This window comes from Camelus ferus, chromosome 4 (genome assembly GCF_009834535.1).
Source record: "Camelus ferus isolate YT-003-E chromosome 4, BCGSAC_Cfer_1.0, whole genome shotgun sequence".
Classification (NCBI taxonomy): domain Eukaryota; kingdom Metazoa; phylum Chordata; class Mammalia; order Artiodactyla; family Camelidae; genus Camelus; species Camelus ferus.
This window is the reverse complement of record NC_045699.1, coordinates 28559908-28587054: the sequence shown is the minus strand read 5'-3', so window position 1 is coordinate 28587054 and position 27147 is coordinate 28559908. Positions and strand designations below refer to the sequence as shown.

At 41.3% G+C, this 27147-nt stretch overlaps 1 protein-coding gene across 1 annotated transcript in view; it reads right to left on the bottom strand.

Moving 5' to 3' along the window:
- Positions 1-27147, bottom strand: part of GLDC (glycine decarboxylase) — a 150091-nt gene that overhangs the window by 21494 nt on the left and 101450 nt on the right. The window contains exons 7-19 of the mRNA XM_032477700.1: positions 26681-26845; positions 22700-22777; positions 21587-21734; positions 21058-21254; positions 19537-19633; positions 18379-18484; positions 17145-17284; positions 16480-16560; positions 14401-14498; positions 13789-13873; positions 13583-13624; positions 12464-12606; positions 2191-2266 (exon numbers count right to left, since the gene is read on the bottom strand). Of these exons, the coding sequence (XP_032333591.1) occupies positions 2191-2266; positions 12464-12606; positions 13583-13624; positions 13789-13873; positions 14401-14498; positions 16480-16560; positions 17145-17284; positions 18379-18484; positions 19537-19633; positions 21058-21254; positions 21587-21734; positions 22700-22777; positions 26681-26845 (1456 nt within the window). The remainder of the gene's footprint in view (positions 1-2190; positions 2267-12463; positions 12607-13582; positions 13625-13788; positions 13874-14400; positions 14499-16479; positions 16561-17144; positions 17285-18378; positions 18485-19536; positions 19634-21057; positions 21255-21586; positions 21735-22699; positions 22778-26680; positions 26846-27147) is intronic.

The window sequence follows — 27147 nt, the reverse complement described above, 5'->3', positions numbered from 1 at the left end:
AGCTGTCTCAGATGTCTCTGATGTGGAAAAATCCTTCCTGATTATTTGAATAATAAGTCATTTTCTTTTTCTCCAACTAAAAAAGTCAGTTTTAATTAAAATCTTTAATCTAGAAAGGATGCCAACATTTCCAGACTCAAGAGTTCTGTATTTCTACAAGCTCCACGGCTGGGTAGCCTTCCCTGCCTCCCCACCTCCACCCCCAGAATGCAGCATCCCTCTCTTCTCCACCCTTCAGAGTGGAATCGCCTCTCGCGACACTTCGGTGTTAGCAGTGTGCACAACAGTGCCAGAAGCATCATCACACACATGGCGACAGAGAGAGGGGATGACTGGAAGAAACAAAGAGAAGGAAAAGGAGCTAAAAAGAATCTGTGAGTCACAGAAACACTCTTCCCAGGCCCAGTCAAGGTCGCTCATCTTTCTCCTTGATCTTTCTGGTTTGGTCCCCAACTCCTGGACATTCCCAGATACTTCCTAATGTCAGACTGGGGAGCTGGGGAACTGTGAGGGGTGGGAAGCCTCAGAGTGGACAGAGCCTGGATTTCAGCTGGCCTTTTGTCGTTAACTGGTCACTGTCCTTCTACAAGCAGCACAAAGCGGGTCTCGGAGGCCTCTCTGCAAAGCAGGGGCAGGAGTGGAGTGGGGCAGGGGAGCGACATGCAAATGGTCACACAGATCCCTCCCCAGGATCCCCAGATACCTCGTGGTTACAGAGCATAACAATGAGGCATTCTGGGGGCTACTCAGTACTCGGAAGCCATGCAGGAGAAACAGAAAAGGCAACTTTACATGTCAGTTGTCTGGCATCCTCTCACTGGACAACTGAAGCCCCGACGTTTCCTTTCTGACTCTGTGACAGTCCTGAGACTCTGAGGTCCAAAAACCAATTACAGTTCTAAATGAACCCTTCCTCAGAAAGTGAAAGAATTTAAAACCACGAGAAAACCCGAGTGAAAAAACCAACTGGGGTGTCAGGGACTGTGTCTGCTTCATCGCTTGATCTCCCTTCAGACTGGCAAACACAGTGTCTTGTATGTGGCCAGTATTCAATACCTATTCAAACAATAAATGTCTTATTTTTCAAAGGCCTTTGAAAATCAATTCTCTTACCCAACCAAGGCAAAGGTCTGGGAAAACACACCTGTGGAATCAGGATGGATAAGCAAGGGAAGGTGGGGGAAAATGTTTTTTTCTTCCCTTTTATGAAAGGGAAGTGAAACAGAATTTAAATTCTTCATTGCAAAAATCCAGGTAACCAGCCATCAACAATAAAGCCAGGAATGGACTAAGACTGGGACCCTTCACTGCATCTCACTTATGTGAGCAGCCAGAGCCACCCCAGCACCTTTTTCTCTTAACTCTCCTGGGATGGGCAGATACTTCTGCCCTGCTCCTGACTCCTACCCACTGCTTCCTCTAACCCCACCTCCACGGATCATGAAGTTCAAGTCAGCGTGGCCATCACCAAAATGAAGGCCCTGAGAACGTGAGCCTTCGTCAGCCACAATCTGAAGCCTGTGTCCTTAGGTCCACTGCTATAGGCACTGCCTCTGGGGACTTGTGGAGGCCCCACGAGCCTAACAGCACCTGCTGGTCCCCACAAGGCCCCCACGAGCACTGTGGACCCTGGAGAATGGACTCTCTTACCCAAAGAAAACAATGAAGCAGATCTGTGAACTCTGCTCCAGGTCTTCTTTTGTTGCTTAAGGCAGAGAATCACTTAATAGGGAATTTATTTATTCAATAAATATTTTTTGAGCACACATATGAACAGAACTGTGCTCAGGCACAGTAGGAGTCACAGAAGAACGAGAGCTCGGTCTCTGCCCTCCGTCCAGGCCTAGGGCCAGGGCTGAGCCAAGGAGGGCGGCTTAGAATGGCAACATTCCTGCCCCTTCCTCCCTCTGCTCCCTCTGGAGAGCCCGTCCACAGCCAGCTGGCTGACTGCTACAGACTGGGTTTGAGAGAAAGCCTTTTATCTCCTAATGTTTTCCCTCAAATTGGTCCAGTGAAACGTCTTGGAGGCAAGGATTAAAATAGCCAGTTCATAGACATTTGTTTCTTGATTACATGTTTCCTCAGCATCTTCCAAGAAAGCCTGGAGGGAGGGTCCCACAGAACAAAGGGACCCTAAAGCTGAACGCGCTGCCCCCCAGTGGTGAGCAAGCACCGCCCGACCACACTCACCGTTCTGTGTTTTTCTCCTTTCCCATCCAAGTAGGCTCGGATAGTGGCCAGCCCGGCGTATTCCCCCTGAGCTCCGCTGCAGAGACAGGAAGAGAAGGATCAGGGCTCTGAGCCTCTCTGCTTTTATTTACTCATTCAGTGTTCATCAGGCACGGGCTGCATGTTCACCAACACGGGACACAAAGTCCTCCCCGAACGACACCATGGAAAGCTCACCTAGGACCCCTACGTGAGCCTAAAGTCTTGAATAACCAGAGAACAGCACCCGGTCTGTGCACTAAAGCTCACCTACTCCCACTCAGAGATAGAATTTCTACCCTCACTTGGGACCATGCATGTAAAATTTTTTTTATTTTGGAAAAATCCCAAAATTGTGCAAAAGCAGAGAGAAGAAGGAACTACCATGTACCTATCACCCAGCTTTAAAAATGATCAGATTATGGACAATCGTGTTTCCAACTATCTCCCTCACTAATAACCCCCTTCACTCTGAACTAGATTACCCTGAAGCAAAATGCAAGCATTATTTCATCAATTCTAATTTCAATATGTATCTTACAAATAATTTTTTAAAACGTAACTGTAATTACCACACCTAAAACAATGAACAATAATTTCTTAATATCACCAAATGTTTAGTCTAGATTGGATTACCCCAGAGGAACTATGCCCTCTGAGCGAGGCACCACTCAGTCTTGGGGCCGGCTTTCCCAATCCCCACAAGCACAAGGCTGCTAGACGCTGGCCATACCCATCTCAGCAGTCCTTGAAGGCACCACTTTCAGAACACACTTAATGACTAACATTCCAGTGAGGGATGCTGAGTCAATCATAAACTGTTACTTAATGTTCTCGGTTCTCTCTGCAGGAAGGAAAGGGAAGTGAGTAATAGGTTTTTTAATCCCATTCAAAATGCCTATTTCCTCCATTTCGCAAAATTACACCATCTTTTGACTCTGTGGAAGGCCCAGTGGTTTTGGCGTTCATCCCTTCTGGTCACCCCGTAATACTGAGATCATACTCTGAAAAAGCACAAGGCTTAAGAATAAATTAGATAAACTTTGTTTAATTTCTAAACTAAAATCTAAAATTTTGAGCATCAGTAAATATTTTTTGAGGATGCTTGGATGGAACCAGTTGAATGTGAAATATTTGCAAACTAATGTAGGAGCATCAATGGTTTGGTGTCAGGAGACAGTAGAATTGATGATTTAGGGCTCAGCATGAGGAGAGGACATAGAACAGGGAAACTTTTGGGGGTGAGGGCTTAGAGCTTGCTTGGAGAAAGGGAAAGAAAGTGCTGATTTCCCCAGTGTGGGCGCCACAGAGCAACAGAAAGGGTAGATGAGTTGAGGAATAAAAATAATAAGAAAAACTGCTCCATTAACTAGGCACTTCCTACTTACCAAGCACTCAGCACAGAGTAAACACAGGTAAATGGGAACCATTGTTGCTGTCACCACTAAGCATTTTACATCATCTTATTTAATCCTCCTAATACCCCCATGAGGTGGGTACCATCATCTTCATTTTGCACGTGAAGAAACTGAACTCAGAGTATCACATGCCCAAACGGCCAACAGTGACAGCCGGAGACATCAGTACAAGTCAGCCTGTCTCAAGGAGCCTCATGCTTTCCTTGTAAGCAGTGAGTCTCCTCTGAGCACGCTGTGCTTCTCCAAAGGGTTGAGACTCGTGGGAGCAAGCACTGGCTTTCCTTCAGAGAACCCTTGCCTGACTGAGGTTTAGCTGCATGTAAAAGGCCTGTCCCCATAAGACCTGGGGCACCCAATTCCTCATCACCCACACGGAGGGAGCTTTGCCTCTCTCCTCTCTCTTCCAGAGAGGGAGGCAAACACTGATCTTCTGTGTTTCAGGCTTCTGAAAAACAAATTCTAGCTCATTTGATGTTCTTTATTTTGAGAACAAGAAAATAAATCTACCACTCTCCAGCAAACCACTCACACCACCACCTAGCCTCTCTGTGTTCTCATTTCTGAAATGTGCATAATTGCACCCAAATCGATGGGCAGATGTGATGAGAAATGTGCTCATGGTAAAATGCCTGGCAAAGGTAAGTGCTCGTTAAGTACCAGCAGCTATCATCACTGTCATCATCATCCTCATCATCTTCATCACCAACTTCAGCCACCAACCCTGATCACTCTGCAACTCAGGCACTGAGGATGGGCTACCACAGCATTTGAATGAGCAATTCCACAACCCTCAACCTCTATTCCCCTCCCTCTCCCCTCCTCCTAGCCAAATCCATCCATTTTTCAATTCATCTCCCAACTCAAGTCCTGCCTCTTCTGGAAAGCCTTCCCCAAAGTCACAAACCCAGCTCCTTGTCATGGCCACAAATCCCCAACATGATCTGTGGCTGGCTGCCACCCACCTCTCTCCTGGCTCACTATCCTCCAGACACCTGGGCTTTCCTCCTTCCCTGAAACAGATAAAGCTAATTTCTGCCTTGGAGCTTTTCACTACAGGGTCCTGCTTGCAAAGTTCCTCCTCTAGATCTTCACATATCTGGCTTCTTATCAATATTTAGGCCTCACCTCCTCAAAGAGGCCTCCCCTGAAGGCAGAAATCTTATCTGTCTTGATCAACATAGTATCTCTGTGCCAAGAACACTGACATAGGAAGTGTTCAATAAATATTGACTGATTGATTAACTGACTGAATTATTCTTTACCTCCTCCAAACTCTCATAGTATTTTCCTGTACTTGCTCTTCTGAAAATACCATCCCATATACATACTGTGCACTGAGAATTATTACAGATCTCACCCTTACTTTGTGTGCTTATCTTATTTCAGTTAGAGTACAGAGGCTTTGAGGACAGAACCTAGGTGCTAGAGTTCAGTATACACAAACTAGAACTGTGCCTGGAGTAGCTCTGCAATGATTGTTTAGTCAGTTTGTTCAACACTGAGTTCTCCAGTCCAGACCATCACATTAATGTCATCCTTTCCCCCATGGAAAGAGACTTCAACAAATTGGTTTTGTATTTCCCTCTGTGTTTTCTCTTAACTTCTATTCATCTTGTTTTGTTGGAAGACCAATCAAGGTGTTCAGACTAGGAATAAAAGAAGAAACTGGAGTTAGGGGCTGGTAATCCAAGAGAAAGGCAAGATACTAATGACTTGGTCTGAAATGCTGAGTATTTTCTGCCTTATATACTCTTAAAATCAGCCATGTTTCAACTCAGAAAGTACAAAGATAAGTTCTAAATGCCACACAAGGATTTTCACTGGGGTACTGTGAAAATAAGGGGAATTATTAGCGCCACCTGTTGGTGAAAAGTATTATGGAAGGTAACTGCTTGGCTGCGTAACCAGCATTGAGAACCCATCAGAAAAATACTCCATGTGGAGGGGCAGCTAGGAGAGAGGTCTTCTGACATGGATTTAGAATGAAATGGTTGGTGGCCTGGACCTGCAAAGCCAGCCACAGAATGGAGGATACCAGTGGATGGGGAGCCTCAGACCCACAGAAGTGCCAAGTGAGCATAAGTTTAAACTGTCTGAGAAAAACAAGGCCTCCAGTCACAGCATTTACTCAGGCTGGTTAAAAACAAACAAAACAAACAAACAAAAAAAAACCCTGCTACACACTGTACTGTTTAATACAGACTGAGTGAGAACTAGCAGACAAATTCTCCCCTAACCCAGACTCATCCTACAAAGAGTCCACAAGAAATCCAGTAGACTAGAAGGAGCTAGAACAACTGTATAAAAAGTACAATGACCCAAAAGGTGAAAATAAGCTGGGGCTGATGGGATTAAACAGTTTTGCAATGATTTAAACCTAGGCCCTGTTAGCATCAGTGTATCATTGTAAGTGTGGGGTTTCAGGACAGCTATTCAATGTGAATTTAGCACAAAAATTAATAAAATGGGGGGAGGGGTATAATACATTCATGTGATTTTTTTTAAAAATTCACCAATGCAGAAGGGAAGAAGCTTAAGGTAGAAAAAAAAAAAAGCAACCCCCTCCCATTCTTCCCAGTCTTTGTCCCCAAAGAGAAGCACTATCAATAATTTCTTGAGATATATAGTGTTTTGATGTTGGACATTTTAATGCCAAAATGCCCTCATCCAAGCCCTTCTTTACTTTAAAAATATCATCATCAACTGGTTAGGAACAAAAATGATCCAAGTGAAATGTTAGCTAAGAAACTGACAATATGGTAAAACCGATCCCAGTAAAATAATTGCAACAGCCGCTATGTCAAAATGACCTGAATCTGTGCATGGCAACCTCAGAGGGCCACTCTCAAGAAAACAAGGTGAAAAATTAGCACTGACTCCTATCTTACAGGCAAGATAAACAAGATATGCTTCCACATTTTGGAAACAATTTTATTTTCAACAAACTCTGTTGCATACCTCAAGTATCCCAAACACGACCTTTATGCCTCTGCTTCTATTAGCTTAAAATAAAAACCCCTCAGCATGTTCTTACCAACCTGTATCTAATCTGACATAAGCTAAATTCTATGCTTTGTCTTTGAGTTCTGGGCAAAAAACATCTGGATAGATCCAGCCATACTAATCTTTCTGATCTCTCAAGAACACCTGAAAGCAATGGTTTTCTAACTCAAAGTCCCCAAACATCAGCATCACCTCAGGACTTGTTAGAAATACAAATTTTGAGATCCCACCCTAGGTGTACTGAGTCAGAAATTCTGAAGGTGCAGCCAAGTGTGAGGACCACTGTTCCAAAGCCTTACAAACTACAAAAATCCAAATATACTCTTCAAAGTCAAGAAAACTGGAGGAGGGGAGGTCCTTCTCATTGCTTTGTATTTCTCCATAGATGGTTCTCTTCACCCTTCACCTTTCTTTCTCTTCTTCATAGCATTCTGCGTGTCTCTTTGGGAAAGTCATAGTCACTAATCAGAGAGGGTATCTGGTATCTCACCTCCCAGAGCTCTCTGTAGGGGAGGGTTTTGAAGCTGCACTAGGCTCAGTAGGGAAGTGAATCAGAGATTCTTAATGAAATAAATCTACACAGACACTGACCATGAGTTCAGGAAAGAAGGAGAGGCAGATGGCCAAATTGAAATGTCTGACTTTGTGGTAAACTATCGTGATCTGCACATGACAGTCATGACTTGGCCTTCAAAGGCCAGTTTTAAAGTACACTCTACTGGAAAATATTATTTATCTAACTAAACCTCCCTCTTTGGTGTTTCTCCAAGTCAACACACTTTTCAACCCAGTGATGCACATTATAATCACCGAAGGAGCTTAAAAAAAAACACTCTGATGCCTGGGCACCACCCCTGGAGGACATTCTGATGTAGCTAGTGTACAGGGTAGGGAGGGCACTTCAAAGGCTCCACAGGTAATTCTAATATGCAGCCAAGCCCCATGGTTTTCACAGTGTGGTAGCCAAACCAGCACATCAGTGTCACCTAGGATTATGTGAGAAATACCAGTTCTCAGGCCTCAATCCAGACTCACTACATCAGACACTGTGGCAGGGGTGCTTAGCAATTTCATAAGCCCCACAGGTGATTCTTATGCACAATAAAGTTTTCAAGTCACTGGTTGTGCCCTGTTCACACTTCATTAAGAAACTTCCCAGGAGTAGATTCCGGGAAAGCAACTGCTAGTTCTGTCTACATACAAGATCACAGTTTGCAGTTTTTAAAGACAAAAACAACTTCCTCACTTTTATAAGCCAACTGAGCTAATAATAATTCCAACTTGTCTTTCACTTTAGATATTTCCATGGAAGGTGTTAATTACTGTTTCTGTCTGCCTTAAATATTACATCATAATTCTAACCCAGCAATTCCTAGAGTGTATTTGTGTACTGCTGAATGATTTTTAGAGTGTCACAGTGTGATGGGGAATAAGCTGAAGCAAGTCATGCTGGGCACAGTAGGAAATGGAAAGGTAATTAAATATTATTTGGCTATGTTCTCCACTAAGTTGGAAATGCTCTGCAGGTTTGTAGATTGAGCAAATAAACTGGAGAAATGGGGACAAGTTTCCTGACATTTTTATGTCAAATTCTTTAAACAACTTTGGGATCTAACTGTCCCAGGAAATAGATCAAGTGAAGGCTTGGAAACAAAGACTTCATGCCACAGTTTTTGGTTTTGAAGTCATCCATATTTATTGGCCATTCCTCAATTAAATCTCAGTCAAATGAATAATGTAGCATTCCCTTTCTCATGGTACTTTGAGGGGAGGACCTACATCATGACTAGAGAGGAAGCCACATAATGAGCTTTGGAGGCCTCTCATATTCTGGGTGCTAACCTTTCCTCTGAGCTGCTGAATTCCACCCTCAGAAAAGAATGCACTGAAGAAAAAGGCCCTGTGGCAGTCTCCATCCAGGCAAGAACCGTTAGAGAAAGAGAGAAAGAATAAAAGCCTTCTGTGAGCATAACTCAGAACTGCCCTGGGCTGAAAGACAGGATGGAAGGGCCCAGTAGCATAGAGGAGGTGGTGCCATCACGGCCGCGTGCAGAAACCCCCAGGTTTATGCCTGAAAATTGCAGTTCTCCTACCTAGGCAATTAGAACAAGAGCTGAATTTTGAGTCCACTTGATAGTAAATATTACTCTATTCTCCAGCGCTTGGCTCCTTTGCCCTTTGTTGCAAGCCTTCCTCACTTTGTCTGAATACCACACTTGCTACAAAGGAGGACAGGTGGTTTGCCTCAACCCCAGGGCAAGTTCAAACCCAACTTCATTATGCCATCAGCTGATGGTGAAACCCCCTGAAATCAGGAGAACCAGAAATGAGTCTGTAAGCATCTTACCACTCATTTAATTGTTTCATAATGTGCATATTCCCCACAATAAAAATAAATTCTTTTTGGATAGTTATATGGATAATAACATATATCATGATTAAAAAAAAATTTTAAGTAATCTAAAATAGCATAAGGACAAAAAGCAAAATCAATTGAAATTCTACCACCTTGAGATAACTATTTGGGTGTCCAACCTTTGATACATTGATTTCCATATATGCCTCTGGCATAGATCATTGAAACAGTATGGTAGTTGCTCAAAAAATTAAACATATAATTACCATATATCCAAGAATTTCATGTCTGGGTATATACCCAAAAGAATTGAAAGCAGAGACTCAAACAGGTATTTGTACACCAACGTTCATAGCAGCATTATTCCCTATAACCAAAAGGCTGAAACAACCCAAATGTCCATCGATGGATAAAAGGATAAACAATATGCGGTGCATACATATAATGGAATATTATTCAGCCTTTAAAAAGGAAGGAAATTCTGACATATGCCGCAACATGGATGAGCCTTGAAGACATTATGCTAAGTGAAATAAGCCAGACACAAAAGGACAACTCTTGTATGATTCCATTTATATGTTGCACCTAGAGTAGGCAAGTTAACAGTGAGAGAGTAGAATCATAGCTCCCAGAGGCTGGGGTAAGGGGTAAATGAGGAGATATTTTTTAATGGGTACAGAGCTTCGATTTGGGAAGATAAAGTTCTGGAGCTGGATGGTGCTGATGATTGTACAATGATGTAAATGTCCTGAATGCCATTTAACTGTGCACTGAAAAATGATTCAAATGGTAAATCTCATGTTATGTATATTTTACCACAATAAAAAAACTAAGTTAGAAAATATTACTAATGCTATTTTCTGAAAATCATGCCATATTTATCTTTTAAATATCACACAGTAACAAAAAAAGGAAAAAAAAAAAACATAGATTTCAAACTTTTGGTGATTGGACTCTAGAAATCTATAGACACACTTTTCAATTCCAATTAGTCAGGTATAAATGAAAACACCAGGAAATAGCCCCTGATAGTATAACTTCAGTGCCTGACATGATACGCTAAATTCTTTCTCTGTGCAGAGTAGTCAAGAAAATGTGTGTTTTTTTCTTACAGTAATTATAAAGCCACATTGGCCCCTTAGATTTCAGTGGATACCAGTCAGCAGTAAATCATGATGAATTAACCAGAAAGTAGTCAGCCCTGTGGGAGACCCAGTCTAAAATCTGGAATATAGAATTATAAGACCTGGAATTTATAATCCACTTGTGGAGAGAAGATTACCACAAATAAACCAAGATGGAGGTTGTAACAAGATAAAAATAAAATCACTCACAGAGAATATGTGGTGCATCCCTTCCTGTTTTCCCCAAATTAGACTTCAATTGTCCTTACTCACTGGAAGCATAGCTCTGTATTTCCCCAACAAAGAATAAGGCATTTCTCCATCTGTCACAGCAGGCTTTGGTCACAACCAGAAATATCCCTCAGCTAAGCCCCAACACAGCTCCTACAACTCTCAAGCCAGCTCTTGGAAATGGGCAGTATATCTGGGAATCTCTGGAGCTGGAGAAAGCATCGCTGCCAGGAACCTGATAAGGATTTCTTTCCTTCCTCTAAGACTGGGATGGAGAATGGAGTCTTGCTGACAATTATACAAAAGAGGAGAGTTAGACAGAGGAAGAGCATCAGGTGAACTAAGGAGAACAACAGAGAAACTTCAAAGCTGATGGCTCTCAACCTTGGCTGCAAGTTGGAATTACCTGGGGAGCATTAAAGAAATATCCATGCCTGCCTGCATCCCTTCCCTAGCCCTAGTCCTTCACCACTGAAATTATGAGTCCATCCGGGACTGTGATTTGGACATCAAGATGATTTATTTTATAGACTCACCTCATGAGGCTAATTTCCAGCCAGGGCTAGGAACCAGTGCCTTATAGGAAGGTAACCTTCCTCATTCTTTAGTCAGTCTTCTGGAGACCCTGGACCTCAGTTTACTGCAAGATCTAATGACTTTTGAGTTAAAATGGTCTTGTAAAATTGCTCTCCAATACAACACAGAAGACGTGATCATATTCCATCACTAGAGGGCAGTTTCTTCATCTTGAACACTTAAAGTATTATTGCCTCCAGTTAATTCACTCAGGTTCCTCTTTTACATTAAAAAAAAAAAAAAAGCTGCATGATGACATTTTTCATGAAGGTATACTACAGCCTGATTTTCATAAATGTCAGTTCCTTCCTATTCATGAAATGAGGGTTTGGGAGACTAATATTGAAAAAGCTCTGTGTCCTTTCATTTGTCACATGCCCTCTTCCTAAAAGGTTTGTATTGTAAGGAGAATATTGTTTTTATAAAGCTCATGGCTTTGCCGTGTTACCTGCGTTACCAAACAGGAGGTAGGGCTTGACAGTATCTGATTAAGATCTGATAACTTTCTGTCTCAGAAAGAGGGACAATAAATGTCTCTGTTTTAAAAATCATTTGATTTTTGAATCTTGAAATAGAAAATTCTACATTCCTAACACCATGCTAGGTGATGCAGTGCTGAGACTGCTGGTAAAGAAGCACACTGAGTAGTGGGAGGTAGAGAACCTCATTGGGGCAGACTCTTCTTTAGCTATCCTCAGACGTTAACTCACATGCTGAACACGTCTGTCTCTCTATCTGTCTGTCTATCCCCATGAAGACAGAGAGATCAGTGAATCCAAGTTGACTATATATCAGAATCACTTGGTTGCTTCTTAAAAGTACAGATTTTTGGTCTCAACCCCTGGAGATCTGTAGGTCTGAAGTGGGGCCCAGGAATTCATATTTTTAACAAGTACCCAGGAGATGTTGCTAGACAGAACCCTCTGCTTTTGACAATCGCTGCTGCTCAAATTTTTTACTTTACAGTCAAAAAGACCAAAGCAGAAGAGGGGAAGGAAATTTTCAAAGTTAGTGACAAAACAAACCAGGATCCAGGCTCTCCTGGCCCTAGGAGAATGAAGCTTGCTGCTTATAAGGAGTTAGTGTGTGCTTGATTCTGATTCTTATGCTGTATCATGGACAGATGTAGTAACTAGTTTCCAAAGATGGCCCACGATGAACCACGATTCTCCACCTTCACACCCATATGTTGTCCCCCTCCCACATTCAATCTGGGCTGCCCCTGAAACTTGCCATGATGAAGAGAATGCTCTAGAAGTGATGCTCTGTAACTTAAGCGTTTTGCAGCTTCCACATCCTTCCACTTTGGAACACTCCACTTTGAACAAGACACGATTCTGTGAGAAAGCTCAAGCAACCACTGAAGAAGTCCATATGGAGAAGAACCAAGCCCCAGGCCAATAGTCTCAACTGAGCTCCCAGGCAACAGGCATCACTAACTCCCCAGGTATGTGAATGAGGCCCCTTTGGACTTTCCAGTCGACCATCCCAGTGGGTGTTATACCACAAGAGATAACTGAAAAGAACAGAAGAAGAAATCCTCTTACCTGTTAGGCTGGAAAGAGATTCTGTCATAGCCTGTGAGTTCACACAAATCCTTCTCAAGTTCTTGGAAAAGCTGCTGGTACCCTTGAGCTTGGTCCAGAGGCACAAAAGGGTGGATGTCTGCAAATTCCTTCCACGTGATAGCCTGAAGAGCAAGGGGAGAAAACATATGCATATGTATGCAATAGTAATAACAATACTGACTTCAATGTTGATGATGATGATGATGACAGCAACAGCTAACACCGAGAGTGCTTACTATGTGCCAGGCACTATTCTAGGCAATTTAAACATATTTATTCATTTAACTCTTACCACAGTCTTATGAGGTAAGTACTATTCTTGTCTTCATTTTACCAGGGGGTCACAGAGGCCCAGAAAGGGAACTTATACAAAAATACACTGTTTTTCTATTTTTCAGGAACAAAAAGGCCTCCAAATAGATTTATACCCATGGAATCCAATGAGCTGTTTCAGGTATGGTTTATTCAAACTCTTCACGTAGCACATATATTATACTTTCTTCATTAAGAGAACAAGATACCAATAAAAAGCAGATGGAGAAAATCCTCCTGTCATAATATAAACTGATTTTCTTTGCTTGATGTGATTTGTCACATCAGAATCATCCTGTGGGAACAAAGGAACATCCCAGCCTAGGAGAGATACTTACCAACCAGCACAACAGGGTACACAAATCTTCTGCTGACATAAGAAGTAAATTAAAACCTCAAATCTTTACCCTTCTGGCACTGTCAATGGATTTCTAGAAAGAAGGCTTAAGGTTCTTAATTCTACCTGAGATTAACCACTACAAATTGATAAAAATAAAAGCTTTTAATATGGCAGGTTTAAAAAAGGGGAGTGGGGAGGGTAGGAAGGCATAAATAGTATATATTTAATTATTTGAATATTTTTAAATTATTTCACTCAAAAATTTAAATGATCAGGCTGTGATAAAATTAGGGTTTCTGCCAAGATTGTTGAGGAGCAAAATAAAGGATTTCTACAGTGGTTATTAAATCACGGTCCCAGTAGCAGTTTTCCCTAGTTATCTGCTTATGTACAAGCCAAGACACTGCCTCTGCTAAGCTCGCTCTTAATAGAAGTGACCTACTTACTGTGAGTTCAGAAGAACTGTTGAGCTTCATGGTGCAGGACCCCTTTAAGAAGCACAGCCAAAGTGTATCATGTTAGTGACTTCCTATGATCAGCACTCCCATTTCCCTGCACGGCCACCCATTCATCCCTCTTGCAGCATATGAGATGCAACCCAAAGAGGTGGAATCAGAGTGGGGTGGGAAATGGAAATAAAGGCAGTAATTACCAGTGGAATCATGCTATGAACAAGGGAAATGTCTTTGTTTTCCAACTTCTTCATATATCTAACAATATTTGTTTCTGAGTGATAGCTGTGAACACAAAACACAAGGTTTAGGCCAATAGAGTTAGATAAGAGCCCCCACACATCCTCCTGAAAGAGAAGACACATTGAGATCTACCTTCAACATACAGCTCAAATTAGGCCATGGGCAACTTGCCAACAAAGCATCAACAGGAAGGGCATGAACCCCACAACCACCTTCCAAACCCCAGGGGATGCCCGAGGACAAGAAGCTGCCTGTCTGCATTAGAGGAAGGGCTGGAAAGAAGAGGATGTTGAGTTCCTGGGAACAATCTTCAGCCTGGTGACTCTGGATCCAAACTCGTACCTTCTTGAGAGTAGAATTAGGAGTTACGGTGCCAAAGGAGCAGAGCAACCCGGAAATAAGGGGTGCTTTGCCCAGGTTAGGAATGGGACCTTTATGGCGATGATTTACTAGTAAGTCAGGCTGAGCTACAGTAACCCAGGCCATATCACAGTCGGAGTCAGAAGCCCCTCTCTACTGTGCTCTAAAGCCTCAGCACACAGTGCAGAAGTCACACAAGCCACACAAACCTGCTGAACACTTGATGTGTGAGGAACGGGCTAGTTCTCTTGAAGGCAGTTCCTAGAATACCTCTCTGTTCCTCACCCATCCTTTCAGCAACCAGCTCCTGCATGGAGAAACCACAGAAACTAAAGGGCAGGAATCATGCCTGGAACTATGTGTGAACCAGGCTTCCAATCAGTGCGTATTCTGATGGAGCAGCAGAAATCCCCTACCACCCAACCTCCACCCACCCCCACCCCATCCACCCCTGGGACATCTGACACAGTGCAATGACAGGTGTCAGGGGTCATGTATTGTTGCAATCCTCTAAAACAATGCTTTTAAGTTCCGTTGACCTTATCCACAGGAAATAAAATTGTACAACTTTTCCTGCCCCTCCCCAAAAAAGTTGACATCTCCTATATGTTCCTTGAATAATAAAGTAAGTTCCAGTAAATTATTTTAAAGGGCTATTTAAAAAGTTACTATAATCTTCAAGTTAGGATTCTCATTGACACTGCTCTTTTACCTTTGAGAACAATTCTAATAAAATACAAGTGCCAAGACCATTTGATGGGGGGGAAGGACAGTTTCTTCAACAAATGGTGCTGAGAAAATTGGGCATACACATGCAAAAAAATGAAGTTGGACCCTTATCTTACACCATTTACAAAAACTAATTCAAAATGGATGAAGGACTTAAATTTACAAGCTAAAACTATAAAACTCTTAGAAGAAAACATAGGAGCAAGTCTTCATGACCTTAAATTTGGCATTGGTTTCATAAATATGACACCAAAAGAATGGCTACAAAAGAAAAATTAAAGTGGACTTCATTAAAATTAAAAAATTTTTGTACATCAAAGGACACTATCAAGAGAAATAAGAGACAAGCCACAGAATTTGCAAGTCATATATCTGGTTAAGAGTTTAATATCCAGGATGTATTATTAAACACATGATTTGCTCCTCATTCTGCCCCAGGCTGAGAGTAGGGCTCACTAGACAGAACCCACAGTGGGTGCTTCATAAATGTTACTCAAATGCATGGAACAAACATGTGTGATTAAATTCAGTGCAGCGTTCTAGAGGAGAGATACATATTCGGTCTTGTTTATTAATTAAAGTTTAAAAGAGAATAGTGTTAATACTTCCTTGATGATTTACATTTGTTATCTGGTGCTAAAGTCATCTCTCAAAGAGGACGTATACAGCCAGGACAGCACCTTTCCACACTCTGGAACCTATTTCTGCTTCCTTTTATTGATTATTTAACAAATATTTATTGAGTGGTTCCTATGCTCCAGGCCTCAAGATGTTGTGATTAACACCTTGCCACGGGTCTCCGTAGCTACTGACCCGTAGCTATTCTCATTCTCATTCCAAAGAATCACCACCTCCACCTCACGTATCCCTGCTACTTCATCATTTGAGGAATCAACTTAGTCACACTGAACTGCTTCAAGTTCTCATGTAATCTCTCCCCTCCTAGCCTTTAGGGCTGCTTTTCCCAGTGTCTGGAACACTTCTGGCCCCATCCTCCTTCTCCTCAGTTGTGTCTTGAGAGCTCCTACTCATCTTTCAGGTCTCAGCTTAGGATAATTTCTTCCAAGTCTTGTTGAGGATGCTCACGAGCATCTTCAGACATTGTCCATCATAATGCATCACCTGGATTGCAGTCTTGTCCTTGTTTGGATCCCCATTAGACTATAATCTCCATAATGGTGGGAATTGCATCTGATATTCCACTATTTTCAGGGCATAGCATATTACCAGGCACATACTAGGTCAGTTTTCCCAAAATCAACATAACCAAGATGCTAATGTCATGAATCTTTGTATTAGGAATAATTTGACTTAAACCCCACTAATAATCCTTCCAACTAGCTTGGCTGCACAGTCCTGGCCAGGGCCCACAGCAGTGACCTCTACCTATCAGCAGTCACAGTGTCACGGAACAATCACTGGTGTAATTTTAACAGTGGGCCACCTAATGTCAGACCTGGGCCCCCTCTCCCTCACACTCAGGCCCACAAGAGGCAAAGCCGTCTTCTATACTATCTCACATAGTCACAATGAGGAATGCACATTTTTATTTAACTTACTGCAGACGACTCACAGCCAAAGATCCACAACAAGTCATCCAGATCTTTTTCATTGACTGTTTCATCAAGAGAAATACCAAGCTACAGAAAGAAAAGTGAAATGGAAATCATCAGCTCTGAATGCCAAGACCAGTGAAGAAACCCCAAGAGGTGAAAGGGGTGGAAGTGCTGGACAAAACTCCCAGGCGTTCTAAAATAACAAGGTACCAGTATATCCAAGTTGGCCCTTGGGCAAAGGAGGCTAGACTAGTCTCAGATGTCACAAGATTTAGAGTTTTACAGCCGCTTCTGGACTCTAACAGTCTGATGGCTGCAGGGTTCTAGATATGCTCACCTTTTTCTCCCCTGAACATACGTTATCGTATCACTTATCATGCCCTTTACCTGTAACAGACATACTGTAGAGAAAGGAGTACTTTGAGCAAAATATGTGCCTAAGAGTCTCATATATGAAAGCACAGCGTCTTAAGGACAGCTGACAGTGAATTATCCTTTAAAGGGTCACAATGTTCCAAACTGAAAATGGAAATTATTTCCAAAGAAATAAATTGTGCCCAAAGTTCCAACTGATTTTTTTTTAATGAAGAGAAATTTTAATGAGAAAAGTCATGAAAATTTAGAGAATTTGTTTAAAAAAGCAAACAAAACCTGAAAGTTTGACTTACCGTCCCATCCTCGAAGGGCCGAATATTTATTTGCCGCTGAGTGGCCCTGCCCAAGACCTCCTTCACTGAGCAGCCACACTGAATCTTCAGAGTGTCGAAGAACAAGTCGTGCTGGAGCTGGTGCCCCGCTCGCTTGAGACCTAGACAAGACAGGAGAGCCACTGGGTCTCTACATAGCAACCTGACCCTCTGCCACTCAGAGAAATAAAGAAGTAAATCCCACTATAGCTGTTCCTGGTCCTACCCAGTGCTTTGGTGACTGCTTTTTAAAAGTAAATGTTTATTATGCTATAAAAAATTGTGAAATACATATAAAAATGGAAGTTGGTGGGTGGGTATAGCTCAGTGGTAGAGCACTTGCTTAGCATGCACAAGGTCCTAGGTTCAATCCCCAGTACCTCTATTTAAAAAAAAGAAGGAAGAAAAAACGCTATAATCACCATTCTGAAATAAGAGTGGTTACCTTTTGGTATAGATTCCTCTAGAAGTGAGGTGTATGTGTATGTTTGTGATATATCACATTACATGTATTTCTTTACCCTTTTTTCAAAAAAATTTAATGTATCATGAACATTTTGCTTTTCTACGGAGTAAAAAAGCATCATTATTTTTAATGGTTATGTAATATTCAAACTTACAGATGTATCATAATTTAACTAATGACTTATTATTGGACATTTAGGCTGTTTCCAAGATTGTGCTATTGTAAACAGTGATTCAATGGACACCCTTTTACATCCTTATCCGATTATTTCCTTTAAATATATTCCTAGAATTTCTGGATCAAATTGTAGGCACATTTTAAAAGCTTTTGATAACGTATTGTCATATCAAAAGTGCCTTCATAAAAGTCATATGAATATCAGCATTCTTTTTAATCTTTGCCAATATAATGGGAGAAATACTATTTTATTCTTTCAATTTATGTTTCTTTAACTAATAGTGAGGTTGAAATTATATATATTCATTTGTAGGCATATACGTAGGCGTATATTTTTTTAAATTACATTTTATGCCCTTTGCCCATTTTCCTTCTTCTGTATGGGGTGGTGGGGGTACTAAGAGCTCAATATTAACACTCAGTCTATCATAGATGCTGGAAATATTCTTCCCAGGTTTTTATTTGACTTTTAATTTCACACACGGTACCAGATGCAGTAAGTTTTCAATTTTACTTACTCTCATTTATAAGTCTTGTTATAAGCAAAAGTTTAAAAACAGATAACTAACTCACCTTCAGATAAAATCAAAGTGGCATTATGTACCCTCCTAGCAATATGTTCCAGCCCGTGGGACCCGTGGTAGATTGCAAACATTGCAGCCATATTCGCCAAGAGAGCCTAAAACAACAAAGAGTATTTAAAGAATCACAGTCAACAATATGATGGAAGATGATTAGTGGGAGGGACTATTAGTCTAACTTGAGGTGCCAAAATTGAAAACAGGGACAAAGCAAAATAATCAAACGTCCTGCCTTCTCCATGAAAAGGCATCATACACAGATCAATTTGCTGTCAACCAAAGATAAGTTTGTGACAAATGGTTCCTTCCTGGGATACTAGAAGAGTTCTTCCCTGAAAAGAAGCAGCCACTTTCCTGAGACAAAAATAATACAAGAAAACCAATTAAGGAAACTGCTTCAAAGACCAATGGCTTTAGAACAATCTATAAGAAGACCTTATCATCTACTAACTCCCTGGAGAGGCTTTCAAAAGCCTGGTGATGGGGCTTGGACCAATGCCCTGAGAAGGAAGAACGGTGTACTGCCCACTGAGGTATCTGTGAGATCTCTCTCTTTCTCCAACTCTGAATGGAAGAAATGAACCTAGAAAGGATTGTATGCTCAGGAATGGTCTTCCACCTGAAACTAGGAATTGCCTGGATGTCAGAAAACACTGCTCCCTCTAACCTAAGCCCTTTGATAACATCCAGGTAGCACCCTCTCTTTTATTTCCCAACCACTTCAGGAATGCCTCTCATGAGCTCGCAGTACAAGTACCCCATGACCACCACTGGCTGGGCAGTCTGACCATCACCTCAAGCCACCTCAAGTGCCTTCACTTTGCCTTCCTCACACCAACCTGGAGGGCCCTCCGTCTCAGCCCTAAGAGAAGGTGCCCCAATCACTGCCCACGATGGATCTGCCTATGGCCAAGAATGCTAGACAGCCTAAAGTGTGAAATGTGTGCGTACACAGAACTCCAGTAAAATATGTTGTATTTTGGTTCTGACAAGACCACAGGCTTCTCTACCAACAAGATCGTGACATTTCCGGTGTGCACACTGCTCAGTGGATGGTGAAGTGAATGAATCAACAACTGAGTGAACAAATGAGCAGCTCATTTCTGTAGATTGTAAGGCATTCAGTGAGCAGGACAGGTACGTGATCTACCTGAGCTGTACAGATGTTGCTGGTAGCTTTGTCTCTCCGGATGTGTTGCTCCCTGGTTTGAAGAGCAAGACGATACACTTCTTTCCCACTGGCATCTCTGGACCAAGAATAAAACATTCGGTTAACACAGATAATCATAGCAGCAGGAGTTGCCCTAAATAGAAATGCTTTTTCCTTCCCAACTTGAAGTGAATTCAGCAAAATTGCTTGGATGCAAAGCCATAAAGAAACAATTTCCAAACCATCTTCTTCTAAATGGGACTACTAATTTTCAGTTTGTACTTTGAGGATTTGAGGCACCAAGATATATACAATAAGGCTAGGAACTCTGAAGAAAAATTTCCCAGGAATCACCTCCTAATATGATGATGTCACCATGAGAATTAAGCTTCACTCTGAGCTTCCTGGCAGACTCAGAGAAAAGGGAAATACCTGACAAAGGAAACAGAATTTCTATTCTAGAAATCTGAAGCAACTATAAGGCTATAAATAAAGAATGTTAATAATCTTACCACTTGTCTCTAATAAAATTTCTCCTGTCTTAATACAATTAAAAATCTACATAAACACAAAGATTCAGCAGTCTTATGCTATATTTCATCAAGCTCTGGGGTCCACTTTCCAGAAAGGCAAGAAGTTCAATATAAAAATTAACAGATTAAAAAGAAAAAAATCAACAGATAATAATTAACATAAGAAAAAAATTTTAATTAGAAAACCTTCTGCCTCATCTCATCTGGTGAAGAGACATCACTGATAAAAGCTAATGCAAGTATACTTAGAAAACTATTATTTTTAAATTAAAAAGAGCCATTTGCTGTCATGTGACAGAGTATTTCAGAACTTCACATCACTGTCACATCATTCACTAATTCAGATTACTCACTTTCATGCTAAATTTCCCCAGTAATAATCATGGCATTCATCTAATTCTTAATCCGAAGATCTTCATCAATGTGAAGCACATAAGAAAGTACATCTGTAAATTATGCAAATGGCCAAGTAGCAGGCCTCTAGGAAATAACGTGGGTCACACTCGATGTCTGCATGATACTCTTTTATTGTACTTGTCTTTACATACATGGCATGATACACTTTTGAAGAAAGAAACTAGTTAGATACAAAATGTACCTAAAATGTTGTCTCTCAAGGTTTTCATCAACCTAAATAAATTCATTTCTATGACTTCAATACAAATGTTGTAAATTGTGTACACACTTTTTGAAATATGCATAAAATCATGGCATTTGAGAAGAGGTACAAGGCATTTGAGAAGGGGCAGGTATCGGATGAAGGGTGTGTGTGTGTGTGCATGCGTGTGTCCTTTGGGATAGGGTGGGGGGTAGGCAGGGCACTGATACCCCAAATACATTCTCTCTTCTGAGTCTATGTTGTTCATTTCCTTAATCGACCCAAACTGGCCCAGTTAAATTCAGAGAGAAAGCAGCAACTTTTGTGATCAAGAGAGGAGCAGGGAAAACCATAACCACAATAAAAGGGGAGAGCCATGAACTGCTTTACCTTGTTACCCCAACCATTCTTCCAGGCATCATCCTCACCAAGCTTTCTCTGACAGCAAAAAAGGCTGCATGTGGTCCACCATAGCCCAGTGGCACCCCAAATCTCTGTGAGCTGCCCAGGGCGATGTCTACCCCAAATTCTCCAGGAGGCCTCAAGATACACAGAGCTAAAAGGTCAGTAGCACAGCAGGCCAAGCTCTAGGAAGGAAACAAGAGAAAATGGACAAGGTTGTTACCTTCCCTGAGAACAGTGGGAGGATAGCAAATTATCTCCGTTACAGGCAGACTGGCAGAGTTGTTTGTATCCTGTGAAATTTATCTACTTATTCATTCATTTAAAATATTTACTGAGTGCCTACTGCATACCAGGAATCAGTGAAGAAATCAAATTTGAAGAAAGGAGGTAGGAGACAGTTTTGCCATACCAGGTGATAAAGGAGTAGAAATTAAAACACATCAAAAAGATGAACAATAATAACTCAAAGTTGGGACACACCTCCATGGACCCCCACAAAGAGAGGTTTGCCTACCCCTGCCTGATGGGCTCTCTCCACCAGTTCTGTAAAGTCTTCCACCTTCCCCTCAGTGTCTGGGTACTGGAACAGCACTCCACTGACATCCTTCCCACTGAAGTCCATTTCATGGGGTAACTTCAGTTCAATGAGGACTCCAGCATACCTGGAAAGACGGAAGACAAAGAACAATCACACATTGGGTTTATAAGGGAAAGTCAAAATTACCTACAGTGTTTTTTCCGTGATACAGCCATTCATATTCTGTGTCATTCCTTGGTGCCCACCACCCCACCCATCCCAACACATACCCCCATGCCACACCCGGCCCTTCAGTGTAACAGTGCTTCACATCAACTCAAGTGCATCCAATGGCTCAGCTTCCGTTTCTCTCTCCACCCTTGCTACCGCCCCTCTCCCTCCCCTGTCCTGGGAGAAGAGAAGAAACGTGCCTTCCTAGGGCTTCAGAACCATACCTGTAACCACAGAGCCATCACCACTTTGACTTTGGATAGGTCTTGGGTGAATGGAAAACCTCAGTGAGGCAAGAAAGACCTGCCTTAAGTTCCTAAAACTATCTAATTCCTATATGTCAGAAAACCACTTCTGAAGGAATGGTTGTATGGGGTCAAGGGAAAGGCTATTAAACACACCTGTAAGTGGTAGTTGTGCTGTGTTTATTTGATCTGATTATAGCACTTAAGAAATACAATATGCTTTCATCTACTTCATACTAACCTAGGTATTATGTGGATTCTCTATGAGTCCTATTTGTAGGAATACATACATTGTGTGAGAGTTCCATTTTTTCCCTCTGCTTTTCAAACTTTCCAAAGTACCACTGAAATTATTTTAGTATTTTTAATTTTCTTTTTACAAAAACAAAACAAAACAACATAGTAACTTAATATAAAGCAAAGGCAACCAAATCCACTATGTATTTTTTTCCTCAGTTCTGACACATTTTATGTGCCAGTGAGATCATGGGAAGAAAGTGAGACAGGAAGTAAAACTCAACAACCCCAGCTTAAACCAGGTTCACCTCTAACCAGTGTGGAAATAAGAAGGAGAAACAGCAGAAATGACCTCAGAAATCATCCCTGAGTTCAAAATACAGATAAAATTAATTACTTGGCTCGAGTCTGGACAACAGCTATTGTCTGGGGATGGCAACGGGGATCAATAAAAAATTTCCTCCTCTTGTTGTGTCTGTTGAAAAGAAAAATCACATTCAAAAATGAACATTAAAGAAATCAGAGTATCTTCTAAGAATGCAAAGCAAAGACAGTACTTAAGGAAAGTCTGAGCAGAGGATAAAAAATAAGGAGTCAGTAATAACTAACAGTGACATTTACTGATTAGAATTCTACTAAAATCCAATTCCCATTCCAACCCCATTTAGTAAAATCAATTTTAAGCAGGTTTAAATTTTTAAAAATACACTACGAGGAAAAAGAAAACCAAAGGGTAATTATAAGGTACAAGTAGAAGTAAAAAACTAACTCTTCTAAATAAAAACACCTGAGAATTTTATTGCCAAAGGAGCATTGAGAGATTATCTAAACCAAGTGTCCTCATTCAATGCAAAAGGAAAAGGACTCAGACAGGTTGTGACATGTGCTGAGCCACACAGCTATGAAGGAACTAAGCTGGGGCTAAGAACCAAATTCTGAAAGTGCTCTAACAATCCATGGTTTCAGGAAACAAAACTGATGGGGAGACATAACAGTTTGCATACCATGAATACATGGGGTAAAAAGAAATGGGTGAGGAATACAAGTATACTGTGCTATGCATTTAATTTTTCAGAGAGGTCCATAATGACCAGTTAACAGCGGCTTTCTCAATGGAATGGAACTGAGAAACAGTAAGTTTTACTTTTCATTATAGCCTTCTCTCCTATTTGAATATTTTCCCACTATGAACAGGTATTATTTTCATAACAAGCATAAATTAGAGAAGTGAGTAGAGCTGAGATACAAAATCAATTATCCAATGCACAGCGCTCTTCACAATTTAAATCTAAATACCTCTGGAGAAAAGAGCTATCTAAGCCTAAATGACCTAGGATGCAAACAAAAACACTACTATTTAAAAAAAAAAAAAAACCAAACATTTTCCTAAAAATAAGAAGTACAAGACTGCTTTTCAAGGGTAAAATTAAATGCAGGATGGAGGCTACAAGAATTATGAGAGAGGAAGCAAACCAACCATTTGCAGAGTGAGTAGCCCAGTTCCTCTAATCAGTTCAGGACAGAACCCCCCTGAACCATCAGCTACAAAGGCCTCAGCTTCAAGTGTGAGATGAAAGCTTTTACTTTGAAAAAGGTAGTGGGGAGAGATGGGACGGCAGCAAGAAGGTGGATGGGTTAGAAGATAAGGTGAAAATGAGTGAAAAGCTGAGAACAGAATGGGCATGGACATCCATAGGATGACAGAAGCAAGAGCCTGAACACTGCTCTGGGACTGCTTGGGAAGCAGAAGGGCCTGGAACTTAAGAGGCCTCCGTACCTGCCAAGTGAGTTCGGGGTTCACAAGTGCAACACTGTGATTTATATGAAATATATATTTGATCACTCACATGACCAAAGTATATTTCTCATATATATTTGGTCTTCTTCCACAGAGGGTCACTGCTTCCAAAACTCTTGGAATTTCCTAAGTGTGGAGAGTGATCAAGGTGTCTTTTATTATGTTAATGATGTGACTTTTGCATCCCATCTAAAGATGGGAGCTGGCTGCCAAAAGAAGCCAACTGTGTGATCAGAGGGCTGGAACTTTCAGTCCCACTCACTGATCTCCAGGAAAGGGAGAGGGGCTCAAGGCTGAATCAATTGCCAATAGCCAAGATTCAATCAACTGTGCCTATGTAATGACATAAAAAGGGTGGGGGTTGGAAAGCTTGTGAACTGGTAAACACAAGGTGCTCTGGGGAGAATGGGGATCTCTGAGAGCATGGAAACTGAGCACTTTCCACATACCCAGCCCTGTGCATCTCTTCTGTCTGGCTGTTCCAGAGTTATATCCTTTTATAATAAACTGTTCCTAGTAAGTAAAATGTTTCTCTGAGTTCTGTGAGCTGCACTAGCAAATTAATCTAACCTGAGGAGGGGGTCCTGAAAACCCCAGTTGGTTGAATACAGGTAACAACCTGGACTTGGGATTGGCATTCTGAGTTGGAGGGGGTTGTTGGAACCCCAGTCTGTAGCCAGTTGATCAGAAGCAAAAGTAACAACCTGGGCTTACAACTTGCTGGTGTCCAAAAATTGTTTGTTGGTGTGAGGGGAATGCCCATCCCTGATTGGAACTGATACCAGGATCAATTGAACCACACCTCCAGTCTGTGGAAGCCAAGAAAGAGACTTACATGGACATTCAGAATGTAAACAAAGAATGTTGCCCACCAGTTCTACAAGGATCAAGCCATTAGCCCCTGCAGTCACCCAGTCAACAAGAGTCTGAGGCCCAAAATCTCAGACGGACACACTATCAATGTAGGCAGATTTCCCTACAAGATGACCACCTACATGAGAATCCGATCAGGAAGATAAACTCAAATGTATTCATAAGGCGAAAGAATTAAAGAAGGTGACTAAATGCTAACTAAATGTTAGCCAAAGTTAACCATGACCCAGCAATGCTACTTTTAGAAACACGCCCTCAGGAAATAATCAGAACTTTCAACAAAGATTTATCCTAAAGATGCACAAAAATATAATTAATAGCAGTAAAGAAGGGGAAAATATAATGCGTAACAACAGAAGTGAGTTACATAAATTATGGTACTTCCGTGCAAATGAGTACTAATATATAGCCAATAAAAGCCATATTTTAGAAAGTTGATTAAAGAAATAGGGGAAATGTTCACCACATACTGTTAGATAGAAAAAAATAAAACAAGTTATAAAACATTAAATACAACCTAAGAATAATATTCTTCATAAAAGGAGATATTTATGTATTCCATTACAGATTGCTAGTTTCTACCCAATATCCATTCTGTCACCCATAGTACCAGAACCCCAATATATAAGGGACAGCAATGTGCCCATGTGAAAAAACTACATTTCCTCAGCTCACTTGTAGGTAGGGGTGGTCAATGAAGCATAAGTAAAAGTCAATGAATGGGAGCTTCCAAAAAACTCTAAAAGAGGGCTTATTTAGCTAGAAGTATCCTTAACCCTGCCTCTTTTCTTCTTCCTGAATGCAGATGTAGTGGCTAGAGCTCCAGCAGTCATCTTGTGACCGTGAGGACTGTAGACAGGGAATGCTACCTATCATTCCAGTAAACAAAGAATGTCGCCTACCATTCCAGTTCTACAAGGAAGTAGCCATCAGCTACTGTGGCCACCCACCGATGAATTCCTGAGGTGAATTCAGGATGGAGAAAAACAGGAAGTATTCTATGCTTTGGATACTGGCCCTAGACAGTTAAGATGCATTTCTAAAGAATAATTTCAGTAAGCCCAGACTCTTTGCATCTTCCCATACATTGAAAAGCACTAAAATCATTAACTTGAGATGTCTGTTCTTTGAAATTAGCAATAATCTTTTGATGTTCCACTAAATGTTTTTTTCTCAGCAAAAAACTTCCTACGTATCCTGGCTCCTCCCTGACCTCTTTGAAACAGTTTCTTAGAGCTATCTGAGAGACTGTCTCTTAGGCAATGGTCCTAAGTAAGATCCCTGGAAAAAAGTTACCTGGCAACTTTTAGGTTGTACGTTTTTCTTTGGACTGCCAGATGAAAGCCTCACACTAAAGACAGGAGAGAGGGGCATCGGTCCCTGATACTATCTTAGAGTTGCTATTACATCCCTGAACGTAACATTATGTAGTGAAGAACAAACGGCCTTTCTTACACAATGTAAATCAATAAACAATAGAGGCCGTTTAAACCACTAAATTTTGATCTTTTTGTTACCTCATCTAACTAATATAATGATGCTGATACAATGTATCTCTCACACACAAATGTATGTATTTGTGTGCATGTGAGACAGAGAGAGCTATCACTGGACACTAACCAGGACAGTGGAGTCCCCACCTGCACAGCAGGAGTGACACTGGAAGATGTCCCTGATGCTGAGGGACTCTCATGCTGGGCCTCTCACCTGTGGCAAAGCTGCATTGCCTCTGCAGCCGCGGTGGCCTCATCCAGCAGGGATGCATTAGCCATGTCCATGCCTGTGATGTCACACACCATGGTCTGGTAGTTGAGTAAACTCTCCAGTCTCCCCTGAGACACCTCTGGCTGGTATGGAGTATACTGGGTGATCCTGTGAGGGACACAAAAGACTATGACAAACTGCGAGTCCACTATTCACAAAAGTTCACAAATTGCCTTCATTTTAAAATTCAGTATCTGAAAATTAAGTTTGCCTCTCTTAAAAATTGTGTAATACATCAATAAGCTTACTTCTTGTCCTTTATAAAGCAGCTCAGAATTAAATTATAGTAACAATATTATCCTTTGGGGATAATCAATACTTACTTTTCCATCGTTCTAGGTTACTTAATCTTACATTTCTATTTTAAATATGTGTATTTTATTGTAAGCTGGCCTTAAAATCCACTTGAG